The following is a 19,512-nucleotide window of genomic DNA, read 5'->3' on the forward strand; positions in this document are numbered from 1 at the left end:
GAAATTCAAATTTGGTTATGATGCATTTCTGACCCGTCAAGAAACAATCTTGTAGATTTTTATCTCATTTAGGGTGGAGAAGTTCAGTTCGTCAACAAATTTATTCCCTACTATTTTTCGGAGCAGTATTGTGCTCGTTGGTTACACTTGCATCACCATCCTTATGAAAGTTCAGTTGCGCATCACTGACTTTGTGGCATTCAGTATCTTGTTTCTTCACAAGATACATTTCATACTCAATTAATTTCCACACAAAATCATCAATTTCATCCTTAAAGACTTGCGCTCGTTGAAGTTCCTTGTCTGCATCATCCCACATTCGACATCTTCTGAAAAGATCAGTTAAAATCATTTCTTCTGTTCCTTTTTGTTGAACAAAAGGAATTGACAATGATCGGCACTTTTCAAACCAATAAATTGCCTTCTTTCTGCATCTTACAGCATTGTTCAAATGTTTCTCTTCATTGAACTTGTCATGAATAACTCCGTCATCGCAAACCCAAGCAGCACGAAGAGATGCCCATCCACTTGCTGCATAATTTCCAAATCCCTTATCTTGTAAGATTGCATAACACAAGAAAGTATTCGCCAATCGAGACAATGAACTATCATGCAATTGCTCAACATAATCATCGGATTCAATAATTTCTTTTACCTTCTCCAAGGAAACGCCTTCACGACCTTCATCATTCTCAGGCAAAACACTGATATCATAAGAAACATAACCACAATGCTCACATCTTTGTAACCAGCAATTCATGGTATCTCGTTTCATGGGAGGAGGTCGTAAATCAAGATCCGAACCTCCCATGCTATTGGTGGAGATCAAAATATCTTGTTTTGATTTCTTGGAGCAAACAGCACAGGTAACGTGTTCCGAGGTAATATTGGTCATTTGTGGATGAGGATCAAGAGAGTGAATGTGATGTGATGAATGAAAACTGCAACTGTGCAACTGTTGGATTCAAGGCCTATATAAAACCAGACTTTGAATGATGAACAAGATAAACCTTCAAAGTTTAAATATTTTTTTAGATGAAAGAATTGCGCTGTGATGATCTAATTCGGAATGTATCTTCCAAGTTCATTCCCTTTGGATCTGAATCCAAACAACATGACCGAGAACATTGAGCCCCTTCCAAACATCTTTAAGCCACCTCTTCATCCTTCATTCCAGTTCTAACGCCTTTGATGAGGACTATAAGAGAGTTTCAAATTTTCCAAATTTGAAACTAAAAAAATACTCATTGCATTGATTGTCATCTCGTCATCTCATTGAATATTATTCATTGATAATAACAAAGAGAATGCCCCCAAATGTTGTTTTAGAAGAAGTGATTCATCATCGTGATGATGAAGAAGAAACGAACACACGAGCGAGAACCTCTCCTCGGAATCGTCATCATCATCAACAACAACATCCAATGGTTTTGTCTTCTGCTGCTACTACTTCCACTACGGATCATGAGGCTCCTTCTTCCTTCACTTTAGCCCTTATAAAATCACATCCGAGAAAATTAATGCTCTATTGGTTGAGTTGTGTGGTGAAATTTACTTTTGCAATTATTGTCTTTGCAGTGGCAATTAATACATTTGTGGCTTTAGGAGATGTGGACGAATTGGAAAAATATGATAAAGCCTTGTCAAGTAAATTGACGGCATTTATGGTGGGAGTTTCATTATTACATTTATTCACAGGAACGGTGATGGTAATAGGATCGGTGTGTGGAATAGTGGCTAGTTTATATCCAGGTAGTAAGCCGAGTAATGTTGTGAGTGACAGCACGGGTTTGTCCATTCATGGCTCCGGAGCTGCTGTTGGAGATTATGGACAAAGTTTGGGAAGTGCTGTCGATCAGGCAAACAGAAACTTATGGAATCCAATTTTTATTTCAAGAGCTTTGAAAACAGCAAATTTGCGTTATTATTGCAGTATTGTTTGGTTGGTGTGTTCAGTGTTGACAATATTGTTTCAGGTATGTGTTGACAGTGCCTGGTATTATTATTGGCGATTATGGCATGTATTTTCACATTTCTAATATTCGACGATAATTGACATCACGCTTTGTGAAACCAAATATATTCCAATGACCTTAATTGAAATTTTTTAATTGGATCACAACTTTTTCAAGGTTGGAAGAACGATTTTAGCCAGTGTTGGTGTTTCTGTCATGCACATCATGATTGAGAGATTCAAGTCCATGCCAGAGTTAGATGTACAGACAGATGTAATCATTTTGATTTTGACCTCGGTGATTGCACTCGCTGCCTGCTCTCCATTTATTGTGTTGAGTTTTATTGCGACTAGAAGAATTAGGGCCTACAAAAAGGAACTCGAAAAACAACAAGAATTAATTAAGGAATCCGTTATGGATGACATGGACTCCACGGATTTCGAGCTGAACCGATCAGGAACATCTGTATAGATTTAATTATTATTGTTTTACTTGAAAATGAATTTTTTAAATTATTGGTAAGTTTATTGAAAAAACTTGAATGTGAATCTTTAATATTTACAAACACTGTGTTAAACAACCATAACAACAATGGTCGTTTATTATTTATCTCACTACATGTCTAAAAGTTACATTCAATCGTACTCCCTGTACATTTTTTCTTTTTGGAAGTGCATGTTGATAATTACGTTGTGTCTGATAATTCATCACCACCATTGACCCATTCTCGAGAGCCTTTGTGATAATTGTATTCTTGTTTCTCTTTTTTCCATCCCTAGAGGACGATTCAGATTTTTCAGACTCATCACTCTTAGTGTCATGTTTTTCAGGAATTGGCCTGAATTGAAAATCTCGAACCGCTCCCAAGGAAATAGACACAATCGATGAATTTTCAGCCAAATCCTTCTCCTGATCAGAATGCCACATAATGGAATCTTGACCACTGTCATATCGATTAATTAAGGCGAATGTGAATTTCTCTCCTGTGAAGCTTTCAACCTTTTCCTTTAGCGCAAGTAATTCTTCGGGCCACTCATTATGTGTTGGCCTTCTGTGACGCTGTGAATAATTTCCTTTTAGTTTTGAGACATAATTTGTTTCCCCAAATGCTGAAATTTTTCTAGGCGATAATATTTTCTTTCCAAATATGTTGTATTCATCTCGTTCCCAAGTACATGCTTGCATAAGTTTATCAAATAATTGTTTTGCTTCAGTTTTAGAGAGAAAATTTGAAACGTATTTTACTTTAGCTCCATTCGTATCAATGTCATTTATGAGATAGATGAAATTAGCAGCAGATTCTGCTGTTTGTGATGTGGAGCTGTTTGTAGTATTTGTTGATGTGAGCAATGTAGATGATGATACGTTTGAAGTCTTAATAGGAATACTATTTTCAACTTTTTTCTTTTTAGATTCCGATTTGATGAGATCAAGAATAGTAGTTTGTTCTTTTATTCTCTTCATTTGATGTTTACTTTGTTCTTTTTTCAATTTTTTGTTTCTAACAATTGCTATTAATAACAAAGTGGCCACACTGATGCGCTTATTTATTTCACTTGACAAATCATGTGAAGTTGGTGATGTTCGAGTGTCTGCTCGAACTTCAAAAATATTCCTCAAAAACTTGATCCTGCCATTTGTCACAAGATGGATCCACTTAATAGAGAGGTGAGACGAAAGTGAACGGTTCTCTTCTGATCACAACAGTTATCAAAAAATGTCACCATCAGATTCCTCACCAACACCACAAGTCATTCATTCTGACTCGGATCCTATGATCTATCAACACATCTCTCCATTCTCATCACAGGCACAACCTGGAAAGATCTAATCCTCGAAAGCGCTGGAGGATCTCTCTTTATTCATGAAATCATCCCTACTTGGATGTTCACTTTCTCCTCAATGATTTGTATGTTGTTTCAAAACCAATAACAAGGCTCATTCAACAAGTTCATCCGATGGTGGTCGTTAACCTTTCAAAAGTTTTGTTATCTTCTTCGGTTCGGATGAATCAAAAAAGGCCACAGAGTATTACTCACGTCGTTGCTCAGGACCCAATTTCCACTCCGGCCACCTGTTCAACATTAAAAGCAGTCCATTAGATCAATCTTGGTTATGTGGACGGAGTTTAGATAGTAGGGTAATGGTACTAGACACCGATTGCCATCGATTTAGTTAAATCAACACTTTGAACAAAACGAACCAAGCACGTAAATTATTGAAAAAAATAGCAATTGCCACAAGCAAGAGATATTAACATTAAAAAATCAGATGGAACAGCAACAGAGTGAAAAAATTGCAGCATTAGAAAAGAAAATCATAAATCTACAAAGACAATTCACAGAAGAGAAGAACCAATTGGAAAGGGAATTTTTGTCTCAAAAAGAACAATGGTTTCTCTCAAGAAAAGAATTAGAAATGCAGAACGAAGATCTCAATAACCAGATTCTTAAATTAAGAATTGCTAACAATCATGCGCTCGTCATCAACGATTTTACTGGAAATGGTCCAAAATCTGTAGCAGAAACCTATGTGAAAGTCAAATCTGATCTTGAGGTGTTTGTGTCAGAGTTTGACATCCCAGAAGAGGATGAGCTTCAGTTAGAAATTACTCTTTCCACAAGTGTTTTTAAAGAGCTGCTTCCTATGATAAGAAATTATGTAAACGGCGAACTGGAGGATGATAAAATTGGTCAAATCATAAAGTCAGATGAAAGAACCAGAAAGCAACTAATCGAAAACACACAACAAGGGTTAACTGCTCAAATACAATTGGAACTGCAGCGCTCCGTTTTAGAAGAGAAGATACTCATCAAATTACAAGAATTGAGTGAGAGGGTGGTCACATTTTTGACAGACATGATGGTTTGTGACAAACATCTTGAACTTGTTTGGTGTGATAGAAATGACGAATATAATCCAAGGGAGCATACTTCTATCAACTTAATAGACAAGGTGGTCATAGATAAAGCTTTGTATCCTTGTTTAATGATGCCTTCATCAAGAAGTGTTTTTGAAAAAGCTAAAGTGATCACCAAAGAGAACAGAGAAAAGAAAAATAAACATTAATGTCAAAGAAGATTATTAAAAAAAATGTCCTTTTTAGGTTGGTTGTGGGGTGAAAGCAATGCTAAACGCACTGTTGAAGAAGCAAACAAACATACAAGTGGCTCTTAAAGAATGGTATGCGTTGTCAAGAAGCGGAGGAGAATGTTTGTCGAACCATTAAAACCTTTATCAATTTCAAAAGAGCAAGCGCCCTTATTTAAAGGAGATTGTCGTTTTCTTCCACCGTTCGCTCGTGGCCAAAGATTCGAGATCTTCTCTGCCAATTCCATTGTAACCCAGATTCAAAGAAGTCAATTTCTTCAAGCACTCACTTGTGGCTATATATTTGACTCCTTCATTGTCTATTCTATTGCCATACAGATCCAAACAAGTTAAATTCTTCAATGATTCACTTGTGGTAATATATTTTACACCTTCAACACCAATTTGATTGCAACCCAGATTCAAAGAAGTTAAATTCTTCAAGCCTTCACTTTCAGAGATATATCTAACACCTTCATTGCCAATTCGATTGTAACCTAGATCCAAATGATTCAATTTTTTCAAGTATTCACTCTCACTAATATATTTAACTCCTCCCCCGCCAATTCCAATGTTATACAGACCCAAAGAAGTCAAATTCTCCAAGCATTCACTTTTAGAGATATATTTAACACATTCATCACCAATTTGATTGTTACTCAGATCCAAATGATTCAATTTTTTCAAGTATTCACTCTCGACAATATATTTAACTCCCTCATTGCCAATTCTACTTAAACGTAGATTCAAAGAAGTCACATTCTTCAAGCATTCACAACCAGCGAAAAGTTTGATTGATTCAACATCTTGTGTGAAGTAATTGTGTCCGAATGATAATGAGAGAGGAATTTGAAATGATATACGTCTCCATTGCCTGGAAATTTTCATGCAACTTTGAATGATGAAGAATGAATCATGAAATGAAGAATTTCAAAAATTATGTCATCAATGAATGGTCCATTGATTTCGGTTGAATTTGTCTGAGAGGAATCATCGTTTTCGGAGTGATCATTGATCATGGTTGATGATGATGAATTTGCTGCTTCAACAACACCACCTTCGACCGATGGTGAAAGTTTTCTCTTTTTAGCGGCACCAATATTTATAATTGTCGGAAGAGGAAGAACTGATAAACGATATTTTTTGCATCAATACAAAGAACAACGATGCTGCACCTTTTCTTCAGAACACATTCACACACAACAAAAAAATGAAAAGAGTTGATACAGAAATTTCAAACGAACAAGAGGAAACGAATTGTCCACTCTTCTCAGCGAAAATATAGGGGGAAGTCAAGAAGTATTTACAGAGGAAGAATTATTACACGAGTTAGATAGTGAGGTCTGTGAAAGTGATCTCAATAAGATTAGTTTACCTAATCACAAACTATCAAATACCAACCAAGAAGAGGTTTTCAGTGCAAGACATTATTGAAATGATACAAAAGTTTGGAAAAAACACAACGATACAACTTGAACACAAAATTTCCCTTACAAGTCAAGACATTACTCTATTAACACCTATCATTGATCAAATCGATTTTTCGTCATTAGAGGTGATTGTTGATGGATCATCTACTGAAGCATTAAGCTCATTTAAAGTGAAAACTCGTTCTTTGAAAGTCTGCCACTCCAGTACAGATTCCAATCATAACGAAAAGAATTTTCTTCCTCAAGCAAGATCTAATATTTGTGAAACGTTGGAACTGTTCAATATTAGAGATTTTTATTGGAATCAAAGTTTTACCACTTTGAACCTGTTACCGAATTTACTGTATTTAAAGAAACTCGTATTGGAAAATTGCAAAATTTCCATTTCACAACAATATGGTGAGACTGATCATGTGAAGTTTTACATGCCTAGCCTCAAAAGTGTGACATTGAAAAATTGTGTGTTCCGTTTGAAACCATTTCAAGGACCACTAACGAGATCATTTTAAATGAAAATAACTCTCGCTTCATTCTCATGCTTCAAATTCCCAATGCCTTAGAAGTCAATTTAATGAACATGTGTTTGACACGTTCCAAAGTGGAGCAGTGAGTGTATTCCGAATTTGACGACTCTTAGTTTAGAAGAAAATCCAATCCATGACACTAATTTTGACATGACATCCATCTTGCAACACAAAACTCAAGAATCTCATATTATGTAAAACAAAAATTCAACTCGTGAAGACTTTGGAGCCTCTTTTCAACAAGTTTCAGACTCTTGATATACGAGACCTTTCTATGGATGGAAAGATTATGATGTTCAACGGAGCTCTCAAAGTATTTTCAGAGAAAATCCTGAAAGAAACAGAACGAAACAAGTATTATGATAGCCCAGGTGATTGTGTCTTTGATTCAAAAAGTGACATTGAGATATACCGTCACCTTAAAAACTTGTTCTCTCGAGAAGAGTATGAAAGAAATCCTTATGTTCCAGAGCCACATTTTGGTCTAATTCTCTACACAAAGAAGAGTGTGCTAGGTCCACCTCGAAATGTTTTGGAATGTTTTATATTCTTCACAAACACCAAAGGATATTCCAAGTAGATCCATAGAATTTATGGAGAGAATTACTCAATTCGCAATTTATATCATGCCAGAGAAAAGGTGGTGCTTTTTTGCATGTCACAAAGATCGAAAAAGATTTACACCATGAATGCCAAAGAAGTGGCATTCCAAATATCATTTCGAATTGGAGTTATTTTCGTCTCACCACATTTGTGAAACAATTAAGAGGACAATATCATGTAAAGTTGTATGAAATGTAATCTTACTGTAAAACATGGACACAATATGGGAGAGTTTGTAAATTTAACAATTATCGTTTCTTACAAAATGTCACTCTTCCTCCATCACACAAAATCCGTTTTCTCTCGGCATCCAAAACGTCACTTTTCATCGGACAATTATTTAAAAGCAAAAAATTACAAATCTCAGTATCCCTTCATCACCTCGATCCCTCTTCATTGTGTATTTCTAAAATAACAATTTTTCACCACAACTAATTTTTCCTTCAACAACAATTACCACTTGATGATGAATTATCAAATTGTAAAATATTTAACTTCATCGGATGGTGGACTTGTCCATCCTCGGATCGATGGTCTCCATTCCATAAATTCCTCTCTTGATGATGATCATGATGGTGGACTCGATTTCAACATGTCTTCACAACAATTAGTGGCCATGATTGTTACGAAAGAAAGAATTACAAAAGTTCTGAAAAAAGTCTTGTGTCATTCCGAAAAGGAATTAAATTTGAGAATTTCAGAAGGATGGAAATTGAGACATTTAAAGTGTCCGTATTTGTTGGAAATTGAAGATGTGTTTTTTGAAAAGTTTAACATGTCTTCGGTGTTGTTGTTGAATCAACAAACTCCTCATGTCATGACAATTGACAGCAATCCGGCATCATTAGAATCACATCAACGTTGTGTTAATTCAACAGATTCTACATCATCCTCTCAAAAACTTCAACAACAACAGAATAATAACTCTGAAGAAACTTCATCACTCTTGTTGTCGAATGATTCTCTCACGTCACATTCCTCACAAAAATATTGGATTTGTTTTTTAATGGAATACTTTAAGAATGGAGATTTAAATCAATACATCAAACGAAAATTTAAACAAAAAGAACAATCAAATTCAGTTCATGCATCTTCCTCTCCAAATAGTCGACATTTAAGTTCTGTCTTTGAAGTGGTTAGTCGAGACCAATTGTTACAATTCATGTTGCAAATTGCAGAAGGAGTTCAGTATTTACATCATGAAGGATTTGTGCATTTGGATTTGAAACCTCAAAACATTTTTGTCACCAATGATGAACAATCGATCAAAATTGGAGATTTTGAAACGTTACGAAAACTTGATTTCAAAGTAGCAGATGAAGCAATTGAAATTCAAAAGATGAACGAATCTGGAACAATGATACATGATCCCTATGCAGAATCCATGTCTTCATTGGGATCTTATAACACAGATCAAAAGCTCTATGGTACTGCGAAATATTGTTCTCCTGAAATGATGTCACAAGAACCATTTGGTTACTCTACGGACATGTGGTCACTTGGATGTGTGTTTTATGAAATGATTTTTCAAGTATTGAATCGACAATTTTACATTGAAGTCTTTCAGAATAATCATTTTTTTGCACAATTAACTCAACAAATTACTGAATGTGTTCCAAATGGAGAAGAATTAGCAAAACTCATTTGTCGATTGCTCGATCCAGTTCCTTCCAATCGTCCCACTGCCACTCAAACGGTAGAAATTTTAAAGTCAATCATTGGCTCGAAAACGACTCTTACAAGAGCTCGTCACAGTATGGCCAATTCGAGAAGAAATACTGCAGTTCCATCTAAAACGATTACTCAAAACTTTTTCCAGAAATTTTTATTACATTCTCAATCGAACAAGACAAGTTTGAAACCTTCGTATTGGGAGGAGTTTTCGATCATTCCAAAAATTGCGTATGAATCGCTCACGTCCAACGATGTGAAGCAGATCAAGCAATTTTTAGAAAGGAAACAAACTGTGACACCTGAGCTTTTATTGTTTGATCAATTCTCGAATTTTTATGTCTTGAAACAAGACAAGAAACAATTGTTGTTTGGAATTACTCTCAATAAGTTGATTGAAATGATCACTGTCACAGAACATCGCCTCTATGATTCAATCAAAGATGTTCGTTTTCGTGAATATTCAGACGTGGCCAATGATTATTTTGAAGTTTTTGGCGAGGATTGTATTAGACCTGAAGCAAATATTGAAAGCAAAGAATTGTTTAGAAAGACATTCTTTGTCGGTTATTTGCATTTACTCTCACCAGATGGTCTTTTATTGAAAATATTTGAAAGATTAAGCTTACCATTAATGCTCATTTTGAAAAGTTATCATTTAGACAAGGTGACAACTTCAGCAAGTGGTACTCATGAGTTAGAAGAATCTATCGGTGAACACATTGAAAGAATCACCAAAACCATGTCTCAACTATTGAATCATATTGAATGTTTGGAAATTATTATTTGTTGTTTTGACATGCTCAGATTCTGGATTTCCAATTATCAATATCAATGGAATGCAAACATGTTGGAATTTCTGAGTAAGATTGTGGAACAAGTCTCTGTGATTGGAAAATTGAAAAAAACCGATCACTCCAAATTGCCTGAACCAACCATATTCTTGAGCAAGATTAACAACATTTTGGAGTTGAGTCACATCTTGCTTGATCATGTCGCCAAGAAGCAAAAACTGGCCACGTACAAAAAATCTCTCAAAAAGAAAGTTGGAATTAAGGAATATATGGAATTTGCGGCGTTAGAAGTGGAAACCAGTCAAAACAGTACAAAGGTGGGATCCTTTGTGAAAAACAAATTGTCAAATTTGGTGGCATCCACCGACTCTGGTGACGGCTATCGAAAGAAATCTCACTTCGATACAGACGATGATGAATTTGACACGTCACATGACAAGGAAGATGAAGAAACTTCTGGATCTACCGGAGAATTCTTTTACTTTTACAAAACAATTTATACCGATTCTTCAAAGTGCCCTCGACCTGTAATTCCACCCAATGTATTTTCAGCATCTCTGAGATGGATTGATGTGTCACCTCTCGAACTTGCAAGACAAATCACGATTGTGGACCACTTTTTCTTTAATGAAATTTCGAGTGTGGAATTTTTAGACTATACTTCATTCACACTCAATAATTGCAAGAAAACTCATGGATATTTAGATTTCAATTTACTCAATACGAGCTTTAGAACTCAATTTTTCAAAATGAGTTGCCCAAAATTGTGTAAATTTTTAGAACTAATTCATGATCGTGTGAATTGGCTCATTTTAGATATTTTAGACAAACCCTATATTAAGGATCGAGTTGAAATGATTAATAAGGTGAAGCATATCATTATTGAATTATACACACTTCAAAACTATGCAAGTGCTCACGCTTTGGCCACCATTTTCACACATCCTGCCATTAAGAATCATTTACAATTTACGCTTTTAGAAGCTAAAAAGAAAGAAAAAGGAAACTTCAATTACATGTTCAAACATGTCATGAGAGTTTTAGGAAATCCAAAACATCATCATACGATTTTATGGGCTCAACAACAACAACAACAGAAACAAGGAGATGAATTATTGATTTATCATCATTCGAATAATGAGAATGCAAGCTCAAGACCAATTTCAACAAATTCCACATCTTCCCATTACTCGAAGATTATTCCAATTAAGATTGGACAAACTCGATTTAGTGTCTCTTCAACAATTAGTGCTTTAAATGTTCTGCCAAATGCCAATCATCACCATTCCTCATCTTCTCAGAATGTTTCGTTATTACCAGCCTCGAACAGCCCTTCAAAAAAACAAAAATTTCGAAAAAGCAACGCAATAGAAAATGCTCATAATGATTCTGATGATGAAGATGGAGACGAGAATAATAATCAATTGGACTCTTATTATTCTGTATTCATTGAAAATCAATACGAAAGGAATTCCATTTCAACTCAAAATGATGACAAATTGTCGATTGTAAATGCTTCATTTTCACACATGCCAACTCCTCCACTCCTCCATTTCAGATCCAAATACGATTCATTTTATGGATTTGATATTCGATCAAAATTTCAATACTCGGACGTGTTGTTTGTGGAAGACGAAAGATATCAAAATTACAATGACATTTTTGATGGATGTCGAGCGCCAGCCATTCCAATTGTTGAAGCTCATTTGAGAGAAATTATGTATTTACAAAATCACTATTCTGATTGTTTACATCAGGATGAATTGAATTATTGTTATTCCACAGAAATTACAGAAAATGTCAAACATCAAAATAATATGGTTCGTTGGGCAAAATTTGAACAGGTGGCAGTTGCTTTGAATCGATTGGAAAAATGTCGAGTGGATTATGCATTACAACCTGTTTTCCAACTTCAAATGTTAATTCAAAAACAACAAAGAGATATTGCCTTACTTTATGGATCGACAACTATGATTAGTGTCGAGCAATATATCAAGCTGGCGAGAACAAGAGAACCTGTTGGAAGTACAAGAAAGGATATTTTGTAAAGCATGTTCGAACATATTTATTTTCGTGACATTGAGAGGGATGATGACATCGAACAAATGTTCAAATTCTCTACAGTACCAATACCACAAAATCAATACGATTTGAGAATATGTATATTACATTTGTTCTTGTACTAGAATTATTATTGTTTTACAAAATCTAGATTGTTTGAAAAGTAACAGTTTACACGTGAAAGCAACAAATTGTGAGATTAATAATTTTTCATTCTCTCCAAATCACTTTGTACCTCACCCTTATCCGATACTGAGGACAACATTCCCTTTCTTGGTGATTTAGGTGGTTTCATTGGATTAGTGACAGGTTTTTGACCTTTTTCAAATTCTCGCATTTCTCTTACAATGCTTTCCAATGCTTCCTTCATATTCAATCCATTCTTTGCACTAGCAAATAAAAATGGAGTTTTTTCAGGAAGTCCTAATTGAGTTTTGATAAATTCCTTAATTTCCTTTTCTGTCATGTATTTTCCTTTTGGATTTTCTTGAACAAGATCGTATTTGTTTCCAACGAAAATGACAGGATAATCCTTTCCATCGACTTGTTTGTATTCTTCGGATTTGATTCTGTAAACTCTTTCAGTATATTTTTGTAATTCTTCAAGAGAGGCTTTAGAAGTGCAATCAAAGACGAGAACAAAACCATATGCATTTCTCATGTAAACGTCTTGAAGAGCAGAGAACTCATCTGTACATTGTTTGACATTTGACGTTCGTGTGAAATTCAATAATGAATGATATCAATTGGAATAGAACAAGGATTTCATTAGAATTGGATGCATCGTGAATTATAAATACTCACCTTGACCAGCAGTGTCAATAATTGTCAAATAAGTGGTTTGATTGTCAATTTTTCGAGCAATGTTAAAAGTTGCTTCGATCGTTGGATCGTAAATTTCAATAAAAGTATCTTGAGTCCATCGAATGGTGATCGATGATTTACCCTGTTGTTGTGTTGATATATGATGTATTGTGAACGTCATGAACGATCATCATGGAATATTAAAATAATTTAATTAATTATTTAAATATTTTGTAAAGAATTCAACATACCACTGCACCACCTCCGCAGACGGCAAAGGTAAATGTTTCTTCGTTCTTGTCGTTTCTTGGCATGTTTGGATTCTATGTATTTGATGTTTGTGTTAATAATTTTTTTGGTTGTCAAAAAGAAAATTGGCGAAAGTATTTGACGTTTGACAGCAGAGATGAACTTGGAAATTTGTTCAAGACCACATAGTTCTCAGGTGGTCGTAAAGGCATAACAAGTTCCTCTCCTTTCAAAACCTCAATACTCTCTAAAAGACCCTCAAATAATTATTTAAATCTCAATCCCTGATAAACAAATTGGTTTCAATTTAATGGACTCAAAAAAACATTCCAACTCATTGGAAATTCTCCAACTTGTTGATGAACCAATGTAAATCCCAAATTTTCACACAATCGCATCATGCCGTATTGCACGGAGGGAACTCGAATCAAGACAAATCCACAATTCTTGAACTTGACATCTTTTCGAGCCATAGCGAGTGCGAGTAAGAGAAATTCTTGAGCAATGGAAAAGTTGGAAAGATGATATTCATGAGGCTTGGAAAAGGTTGGAATTTGTTCCTTCAATAAAAAGTGCTCAATTTCTAAGATGGCATTGTGTTGTAATAGAGAACTGGAGGTTGTTATGGAAGATTCAGACGAAGGAGATGATGAATTTTGGGAATTGAGCATTGATTTCATCATGTGCTCTAAAACAAAGTTAGAAATGGATAATTCTTGTGATGAAGATGTTGCCTGTTTTTTGTCGTGTGATGATTGGGAAATGATGGAGGAATTACTGGTGGCTATTATCAATCGTTTGGATAATTGAACGTATCCATAAATTGCTTCTGATAATTTCTCTTCAGCGCTGCCGTTGTAGTTGTCATCATAGAGAACAAAATCAAGTTTCTCTCTTGGAGGAGGCGCTTCAATGTTGAAAGCTTTCTTAATTTTTTCAAATTTTTGTAACACTCTTCTTCTCACAAATTTCAGAATTAATCGTGTCACAAATATTGAAATTAGGAGAATGATCAAAATTGTCACTATTAAAAATAAGGTTAAATAAATTATGGTTTTGATTGCTGGAGCAGTCTTCAACATGGACATGACAGTTCCTGAATGGCTGATTTTCAATGCTTCACTCCTGACTGATTCAAACAATGTATTTTCTATCTGTTTGCCAAGGGAAGAAACTTTCACAAGACTCACCATGCAGATTGTTGTGAAAATAAGAACAGCCATAAATAATAGAAACAGTTTGAAAGGTCCATAATAATATTGCATCATTGAAAAAACACTTTCTGTATGATCAACTTTTGAATTCCAATCCCAGCTCAATAAACTTTGGTGCGAAAATTGTTCAAATACGTCTTGGTTCATAGATGGTGCAATGATTGACAAGTCATGTGGCATAACAAACGTGACTCCAACATTTCTTTCAAATCGACTGATATCATCCTGTTGTGATTTTACAATGGTTCGTGTTGTAGCTGATCTCTGTTCCAGCAACTCCTCATGGTTCTGATCGATTAAATTATTTTCCATGAATAATGTCTGTTGTTGTTGGTGCACTCTCTCCAAATGTCCATTCTCCCCATTGGATGAGTCGCCATTCCAATGATGATTCAACAATAATTTTGATCTCAAACTTGCAGTGTCCTTCATTAATATATTCTTTGGAAATTTACAATGATACGAAAAATTCATATCCGACAATTCTAATTCTAATTCTTGTTTTTTCAGTTTCTTCAATAATGGATTTGGAATTGTTCTCGAACGAGTATTAGTGGTTTTTACTTCAATTCCTCCATCCGTCATGGTGGAACCTCCAGATCCGAGATCCTCCTCCACCACCTCATAATTCTGGTATGAAACATTTTCCAGAAGGATCATTGAATTTGGAAGTTGCAAAAATTCATCACTACGAGCGATCTCTAATCCGTAACCAATGAAGGAAGAAGAAGATCCATGTCGTGGTGATGGTTGTTGTTGCATTTTTCTTCTTTGTAATCAATTTCAAACATTCACAACTTCCAAAAACCTTTTTTTGATTCTTCTTATTTTCATCCCGATATAAAAAAATAGTAAGAACAAAGATAATGATTTATTAATCATTTGCTCTTTTGTAGACTGTTGTTAAAAATTGGATATTCCTCAAATCTATTTGTTGTGATCACATTAAATTGATAAATATCATCATCATTTATTAAATCGTCGGTTATTTAATAGAGCTTGTGATTTCATTGAAAGAAATAAAACTGGGAAGAAATCAACATGAGCTTTCTGGCGAATTTCATTCGGACTCTGGTCTCGGGTGATAAAATCCGATGTCAGGAACGAGTGGGTTCCACATATTTTGATTTGGATTTAACCTATATTACGAATAGAATTATTGCAATGGCTATTCCTGGTGAAGGCTTTAGCTCTATCTATAGAAATCATATTGAAAGTGTTGCTCAATTTTTCAAACAGAAACATGCTGGACACTTTATGATTATTAATTTATCGGAAATACCTTATGATTATGAATTGTTTGAAAAGGGAGAAGGAGGTGGTAAAGTCATTGAGAAGGGTTTTCCAGACCATCATAATCCGCCTGTGGAGTATTTAATTGAAATTTGTGAAGAGATGGATCGGTTTTTGAAGGAGGACCCAAACAATGTGGTCTCTGTGCATTGTTTGGCAGGAAGAGGAAGAACTGTATGTTATTCCATTTTTCTATTGCATGTTATAATATTTTGGAATGATTACATCTCCTTGATATCAATTAATTAATGTGGACGATATCACCGATTGAAATGCGTTGAACTTTCGTGTTTGATGTCACACACGGCGTTTATCATGTGTTGCACTAATGGACAACGATTATGATAACCAAATGCAGGGTACTGTCATTGCATGCTACATGACTTATAGCGGCATGTTCGAATCTGGAACAGAAGCTTTAGATTATTTTGCATCGAAACGATCCACACGAGAACGTGGTGTTGCCCAGCCCAGTCAGCGCCGTTATGTACAATATGTGAGCGAATTGGTCTCCATGTTTGGCCAAGACACCCTGAATCTCAAATCTCTTATTAGCAACTACTTTAGAAAACGAGGAAAACAAATTTTGAAGAGCATCACCATGTATACAGTTCCAAAATTTTCGCAAGATGGTTGTTGTCCAGTCATTGAAATTTATACAGCACCTACTCAGTTCAATCCAAAGCAATTACTCTTTTCAAGCACTGATAAAAATCCATTACGATATTATAGAGAAGAAGATGGAGTGATTGAATTTGATATTGATACAATCTTGAGTGGAGACGTCTATATTCGAGGTTATCACTACAGAGAAAATAAGAAATCAAAATACATGTTTCGTATTTCATTCCACGTAGGAATGATGCCCAACAATGGAATTTTACGATTAACCAAGATGGAAATTGATGATGCTTTGAAATCTAGTGCATTTGATAATGACTTCTTCATGGATTTAACATGGGAGAAGATTCAAGGCATCGATGAAGACCAAGACGACAAAGATGAAGATTTAGCTCGACAAGAAGTACTGAATGAAAACTTTACTCTTGACGATTAAAACGACAAGTTAGAACCTCTTGAATGTCGGTCGCTTTCTGTACATGACAAGGAGCTGTTTCGATATTGTCAAATATGAATAAGTATTCCTTCAACGTTTTTGGAACGGGCGCTTTCTGTATTTGTTCTTGTTGTACTCGCAAATGATTTAGAGTTTCTCAACAATGATTGGTTGATACAAATGGGTTAGTTCTAGAGAAACCTGAGCACCTCAGATTTACTGGCATCAGTAAAATAACAACACAAAATGTAGGATATCCGAATACAAGAAATCATCATCATCATGGTGCTATCAATTTTTCTCCATCATCAAACATAATTGATAATTTAATGAAAAGGATGAAAAAATTGATGCCAACCAACAACCAACAATTATTCAATACAAGCCAAATACGTTCCTATACTACTACTAATTGATTATCAACAACAACCAAGAAAGTCAAGGATAGCTATGGTGATACGCCAAACAATAGTACAACATTACCTTCAACATCCTCCACCAAACAACTGAAAACTCTCTATTTCATTGATTACAAGTGGCATCTGTATTGACTTCTCCTAAATCTATCGGTGGTGCTGGGTTACCGATTGATGATGTGAAGCCTTTCTAAGTGATTTTGGGCTTGCTCGTTCATTGGAAACTTTGCCAAAAACAAGCCATGGAAATGGAACCAGAACTGACTACATGATCCCGATTTTATTTTGGAAAGAAACATCTTCAACTGCCACGGAAGTCTATGCCTTAGGTGCCACTATTGACTATATTTTGCCAAAGAACAATCTAACAGAACTTGCCGATTTGAGAGATTTTGTGACAACAAAAATAAGAAATACAAATGCAAGGAAAAGAGCCACTTATGACGAGGTTATTGAACGGGCCAATGTTATGTGGCTGAGCAAAAAAGACAATGCCAATTTAGGTTATGATTTGGAGAAAAACTTGTTTGGCTCGAAAAAAGAATTTAAAGTCTCTTCATACTTTAAGTGATTGTTTGATTGAGTTGAATGGAGGTCCATCAAACCTGCTGTGTGCCATTCAGACAGGATGGTCCTCGCTGCCAAAGTTGCTGACAATTCCAGCCGTGCATAGCCGTTCAAATACGTAACAATGAGTGACTGAGAAAGGATTTTGAAAGAGCAATAAAATTATTTAAATCACCTTAAAAGCCGTTTTCAAACAAAAACTGTCCTCTTCGTCCACTGTTGATTTGCTTAGTGGTCACCGCCATTCATAGAATACCCAAATTCGTGTGGTTTCGAATTGAATGACTTTCGAATTGAATACAATTCATCTATGGACCATCATCAACACAAAGTGATCCGAGTTTCCTTAATTTGTGATCATTGGGATCAAATGACCGTTATTTAAATATTTCAGTCACAGCAGACAAGTTGTTGTTGTTGAGATAATTTTGCCATACTGAATTAATTTTCGAAATTTCATAAATACAATGTCCCTTCTGGGTCAGGACTGCATGATCAGAGAAAATTATTTCCGGTGCGTCATCATGATCGTATTGTTGGAGGTAAAATATCACCTATATTACTCAATTGCTTGTGAGAATTTAAAAACCAATCACCTTAGACCCATCTTTTTGAAGAGTCTTCAATAATCTCATCCTGTCGATTGGGCTAACAATCTTATATATTTTGTTAGTATAATCAAAAGTATAACTTAGCCCATGTGTTAATAAGAACTTGGAAGCATTAATGACGATCTTGGTTGATATACTTGTTTCTGATGAAACAACATACAAAGCTTCTATTAAATTTGCCTCTCCAAGCAAGGCAAATCGGTAAAACAAACTCTTATATAAGGATTTGTCAATTTTTTCTTTTCCATAATCCTCTCTATTAAAAACGAGAGTGCAAAGATTTGTAAAAAAAAACTCTGTAAAAGACCTAAATTGAGGTGTTGAGTCCTTGTACAACTTTAGATATAATTGTTAAAGTAATTAGTATCTTTAGGATCCAATCTTGCATTAATAATAATATCTGCCGCAATTAAGTATGACAAAAAAAACATTCTGTTTCATCATCTAATAGCCCTCGATGGATGATATTTGATTGATTGGAAGAACTTTCGAACTTGAAATTCTCTACATATTTCAAGGCTTGGCATATATGGATCATTATTTGATACATCATCTCTTTAGTTAGCTTAACTTTTGTCAAATCGCCAATATACAATTTTAGTTCGAAAAAGTGAAATTTGTCAATTTTTGATATGTTTTGAATGAAGTGAAGGGCATGAATGTTTCGATTGTAAACATTAAAAGAGTTTGGTTGAGCAACGAAAAATATTTTCATGCTCAAAAAATTTTCTGCATATTCGTGCGTTTTGATTTGCTTAGTGATTTCTAGCTCTCCCTTAATATATCTCGCTCTCTCATTCCCACGCTCATCATGCCCAAAGCAAAACCTTCGACTCCTAAAAACTCTCAAGACAATGAGTATTGGTGGTGGACATTCAGTTTCTCTAATTTGCTTCTGAATGTTCTTCTTAAGAGAAGCTGAGTGACGATTATTTGGGTGATTGAATAATTTCATATGTTTCGAAAACGTAAACAATAAGAATCGTTTGGTTAATTTAGAGGAACAAATGGATTTGTAGTCTCTCCAAACACCGCTACATCAAAGATGAAAACATTCTTGTTGAAGAGTATACTTCAAGATGGAAAACCAAGGTTGTCCTTTCCGATTTTTCGCTCTGTAGAGATCAACAGAGTGTCATTGAAGGAACTCCAAAAACCATGGCACCCGAGTTG

The 19,512-nt window shown here is 35.1% G+C and overlaps 8 protein-coding genes across 8 annotated transcripts; 5 read left to right on the forward strand and 3 right to left on the reverse strand.

The window, feature by feature from the left end:
* Positions 1–100: 100 nt before the first annotated feature.
* FDP41_013063 (uncharacterized protein) lies at positions 101–895 on the reverse strand (the record flags this gene model as incomplete). Its single annotated transcript, XM_044703652.1, has 1 exon — positions 101–895. One exon carries the CDS (start codon positions 893–895, stop codon positions 101–103), a length of 795 nt encoding a protein of 264 aa, XP_044565293.1.
* Positions 896–1,424: 529 nt separating this feature from the next.
* FDP41_013064 (uncharacterized protein) lies at positions 1,425–2,426 on the forward strand (the record flags this gene model as incomplete). The annotated part of the gene is made up of 2 exons (XM_044703653.1): positions 1,425–1,976; positions 2,133–2,426. The coding sequence occupies 2 exons, from the start codon at positions 1,425–1,427 to the stop codon at positions 2,424–2,426; spliced, it is 846 nt and encodes a 281-aa protein (XP_044565294.1).
* Positions 2,427–2,561: 135 nt separating this feature from the next.
* Positions 2,562–3,419, reverse strand: FDP41_013065 (uncharacterized protein; the record flags this gene model as incomplete). The annotated part of the gene is made up of 1 exon (XM_044703654.1): positions 2,562–3,419. One exon carries the CDS (start codon positions 3,417–3,419, stop codon positions 2,562–2,564), a length of 858 nt encoding a protein of 285 aa, XP_044565295.1.
* Positions 3,420–4,226: 807 nt separating this feature from the next.
* Positions 4,227–5,024, forward strand: FDP41_013066 (uncharacterized protein; the record flags this gene model as incomplete). Its single annotated transcript, XM_044703655.1, has 1 exon — positions 4,227–5,024. One exon carries the CDS (start codon positions 4,227–4,229, stop codon positions 5,022–5,024), a length of 798 nt encoding a protein of 265 aa, XP_044565296.1.
* A 3,170-nt stretch (positions 5,025–8,194) lies between these two features.
* On the forward strand, positions 8,195–12,115 carry FDP41_013067 (uncharacterized protein; the record flags this gene model as incomplete). Its single annotated transcript, XM_044703656.1, has 1 exon — positions 8,195–12,115. The coding sequence occupies one exon, from the start codon at positions 8,195–8,197 to the stop codon at positions 12,113–12,115; it is 3,921 nt and encodes a 1,306-aa protein (XP_044565297.1).
* Positions 12,116–12,327: 212 nt separating this feature from the next.
* On the reverse strand, positions 12,328–15,157 carry FDP41_013068 (uncharacterized protein; the record flags this gene model as incomplete). The annotated part of the gene is made up of 4 exons (XM_044703657.1): positions 12,328–12,818; positions 12,933–13,074; positions 13,184–13,255; positions 13,508–15,157. The coding sequence occupies 4 exons, from the start codon at positions 15,155–15,157 to the stop codon at positions 12,328–12,330; spliced, it is 2,355 nt and encodes a 784-aa protein (XP_044565298.1).
* Positions 15,158–15,436: 279 nt separating this feature from the next.
* FDP41_013069 (uncharacterized protein) lies at positions 15,437–16,745 on the forward strand (the record flags this gene model as incomplete). The annotated part of the gene is made up of 2 exons (XM_044703658.1): positions 15,437–15,862; positions 16,047–16,745. The coding sequence occupies 2 exons, from the start codon at positions 15,437–15,439 to the stop codon at positions 16,743–16,745; spliced, it is 1,125 nt and encodes a 374-aa protein (XP_044565299.1).
* Positions 16,746–17,429: 684 nt separating this feature from the next.
* On the forward strand, positions 17,430–17,732 carry FDP41_013070 (uncharacterized protein; the record flags this gene model as incomplete). The annotated part of the gene is made up of 1 exon (XM_044703660.1): positions 17,430–17,732. The coding sequence occupies one exon, from the start codon at positions 17,430–17,432 to the stop codon at positions 17,730–17,732; it is 303 nt and encodes a 100-aa protein (XP_044565300.1).
* Positions 17,733–19,512: the final 1,780 nt, after the last annotated feature.

The sequence above is a fragment of the Naegleria fowleri genome (genome assembly GCF_008403515.1).
Source record: "Naegleria fowleri strain ATCC 30894 chromosome Unknown tig17, whole genome shotgun sequence".
In the NCBI taxonomy this organism is placed as follows: Eukaryota; Heterolobosea; class Eutetramitea; order Acrasida; family Naegleriidae; genus Naegleria; species Naegleria fowleri.